This window comes from Nestor notabilis, unplaced genomic scaffold (assembly GCF_000696875.1).
Source record: "Nestor notabilis isolate BGI_N333 unplaced genomic scaffold, ASM69687v1 scaffold19628, whole genome shotgun sequence".
NCBI classification, from domain to species: Eukaryota; Metazoa; Chordata; class Aves; order Psittaciformes; family Psittacidae; genus Nestor; species Nestor notabilis.
Genome location: NW_009938966.1, coordinates 1 through 2,908, shown reverse-complemented (window position 1 = coordinate 2,908; position 2,908 = coordinate 1). Strand labels below are relative to the sequence as shown.

Here is a 2,908-nt window from a genome sequence, read left to right as displayed (position 1 = left end):
GCCTGTGGTGGCTGGAGACCTGCAGCTCATCGGAGAGGTGAGCCTGGAGCTGGATGGGTGCAGTGTGAGGCCCCCGTGTTCAGCCATGGGGGATGTCGCATGCAGGGAAGAGAGTCCCCCTTCCCTGCATCACCCCTCCTGAGCCTTGTCCTCCTCAGAGCCCTGGCAGACCTAGTGCATTTGAGGGGCAGCTGAGCACTGCATCCTCTGCTACCTGCCTGCTGCCCTTTTCGTATGTCTTTCCATCCCCTCACAGGTCATCCACATCTTCTCTCACATCCACCAGACATACGTGGTCTACTCCCTGTCCCTGGATGGGGATGTGACCCTGGATCCTGCCTCATCCCCATCCCGCTGGGTGACAGTGGAGGAATTCCATGCCTCAGCTGTGTCCACGGCTATGAAGAAGGTACTGGGGGGCCCCGGGGCCTTTCCTCCCCTCTCTCAGTTTTCCTGGGAGAGCCTCTGGCGTCCTCCCAACTTCTGCAGGCTGCCCTGGCTGCAGGACCTGGCTGCTCTTTAGCTCTGGACTCTTTTGCTTCCTTTAGGTCCTGAAAGCATGTGAGAAGCAGCAAGGGAAGGGGAGCAGCCCTGGCCAGGTGAGCATTGCTGGAGGGTGTGTGGGGCCCCAGGAGCTGCTGTGGGTCAGGCTTCGGTGTGTGGTGCTGCCAAGAAGCATCCCCATCCTGGGGCAGGGCTGAGCCTGGGGGGTGTGCCTGGCTGGCAGTGCCTCTGGGTGTCCTTAGTACCAGGGTCCCCTTGCTCCAGAGGGGATCCCTGGGGGCCGTGGGGCTGGGTTGAGCCCTGCTGTGTCTCCTGCAGGGCTCCAAGCGGAAGCGAGGGGCAAAGGCACAGGGAACAGGCAGCACCAGCCCTGGGACACAGCTCTCCCTCCGTGCCTTTCTCCGGCCACCGACTGTCCCGTGATGGCACCTTCCACCTATGAGACCACCAGAGCCCTGTGCTGTGGTAAGTCCTGCCCGTGGTGTGGGGATAGTGTCCCCCATGCTGCTGCGAGCCCAGTACATTGCCCTGTAACAGTGTCCCACTCCTTGCAGAGTCCACCAGCCTCCCTGGCCCCCCCATGGGGAGTTTTGCCTTGATGTGGCCCCTATGGTCCTGGATGTGACTGGGAGCCAGCTTGCCCTCCTTCCTTGGTTGGAGCCCTCCTGGGGTCGTTTGGCTCCTCACAACCACTGCTGCAGCCCTGTGGACTCGTGGCAGCAGGGTTTCTCTCTGGCAGCAGGAAGGCTGCAGCCACATTGCTCCTGCAGCCCTGTCCCTGCATACACCTCATCTGCCAGCCAGGGAGTGTGGCTCCTGCTGTACCCTTCCTGGCCTCCCACAGCCCTTTTTATACACTTGGTTTTACTGAAACTGACCCACAGGCTTTCTAATAATAAATCTGAAGTGAGTGTGGGTTTTATAAGTGACTTTCTACCTCTGTTGCACTGTGCTAAGCTGGGGTGTGGGGCAGCCTGTGGTTGAATGTGAGGACGGCTGGTACGATCCCTGCATCTGGGCAGGGCACAGCAGGGATTACTTCATTCATGCACCCATGAGACCCTCAGCTGAGCATTAACTGCTCGTGGCTCCAAATGCAGCACCTAGAGCACCTCTGCTATGAGGGCAGGCATCAGGCCTGGGGGCTGCACAGCTCCTGCCCCTGGGCTGCTCCTCCCTAGGGCTGAGCAACTGTCCCATGGGCTTTTTGTTGGATTTTATCCCCATTTTTTTACCCTTTCCATCAGGCTGTTCCTGTGTTCAGGCTGTGGCTTTTCTCTGACTGTGGTGCACAGGAGCATCCTTGCAAAGGCACAAGCCTGGGGGCTGGCAGGGACAGGGGGCAGCCCTGGGGGTATGCAAGGGGCGAGTGGCCTCAATTTAGGGAGTGCAGGACTGAGGCAGCCTAATTTGAGAGGCACTCATCACATCTTAAATGGAGGAGAGGAAAAACCAAAGCAGTACTTACAAGTGAATTCTTTAATGGAGAGCAACAGGAGCCCATCACTGGCTCTGCACAGGGGCTGGCTCTGCTCTGGGTGGTAACCATTGATGAGTGGCTGTGCCCATGGCTCCTGGGTTATCTGCTCCCCACTGGCAGCCCCTCATCCCCCTATAGCTGGGGGGGTTGCTGTGCCAGCAGTGTTCTTAGCCATGCTGCAGAACAAGTCTCATTTAAATTAAGGCAGAGTTCTTCACATAAGTTTGACAAATCACTGGGAACCCAGGGAAGGGAGAAAGCATCCTCCACCCTGGGGGATGCTCAGTCCTGCTGGACATGACCCTGAGCAATGTGCTCCCACATGGAGTTGGCTCTGAGTTGATCTGGAGACCTCCCTTGGTCCCTGCTCCTGGTATCTCTACAGGGGTGTATTGCCCTAGGGTTGGACCAGAAAGGATGGGGAGCTGAAGGAGGACAGTCTTGCCACTACTGCTGCTGGTCCATATAGATCTGCACAGCTTTCCACAGTGCCCGGATATTGCCCTCCCCAAAGCCTGACGCTCCCCGACGGTCAATGAGCTCCAGAAAGAAAGTCTCTTCAGAGAAGATGGGATGGGTGAAGATCTGCATCAAATACTCCTGGGAAGGGCTCTCTGCAGCAGCAGTGCCCTTGTCCCTGGATGCTGTGGTGTCCAGCAGGATGCCCAGCTCTGCCAGCATGTGGGGGTCCTGCCCGGCCCCCTGGATCTCCTCTGCTTTGCCATCCTGGGTGTAGTACGTGACTGGGGGTGTGAAGAACCGCACACCCCGCTGCTGCAAAGTCCTTGTTGTCGCAACAATATCAGTGGTGCGGAGGCCAACGTGCTGGATCCCGGCCCCTCCGTGCTGCTTTAGGAAGGTGTCGACTTGGTTGGTGCCATCCCTGGAGAGGGACTCGGCGAGGATGAGCTTGCAGCCGTGTGC

The 2,908-nt window shown here is 58.4% G+C and overlaps 2 protein-coding genes across 2 annotated transcripts in view; one reads left to right on the top strand and one right to left on the bottom strand.

Moving 5' to 3' along the window:
- The window catches only part of MUTYH (mutY homolog), a gene marked incomplete at its 5' end in the record, with an annotated part of 3,677 nt that extends 2,750 nt beyond the window's left edge, over positions 1-927 (top strand). The window contains 3 exons of the mRNA XM_010019623.1: positions 257-409; positions 549-599; positions 823-927. Coding sequence (XP_010017925.1) covers positions 257-409; positions 549-599; positions 823-927 — 309 coding nt within the window. The remainder of the gene's footprint in view (positions 1-256; positions 410-548; positions 600-822) is intronic.
- Positions 928-2,431: 1,504 nt separating this feature from the next.
- Positions 2,432-2,905, bottom strand: HPDL (4-hydroxyphenylpyruvate dioxygenase-like; the record flags this gene model as incomplete). The annotated part of the gene is made up of 1 exon (XM_010019622.1): positions 2,432-2,905. A coding segment is annotated over one exon (474 nt), but the record flags the coding sequence as incomplete, so codon positions are not given.
- Positions 2,906-2,908: the final 3 nt, after the last annotated feature.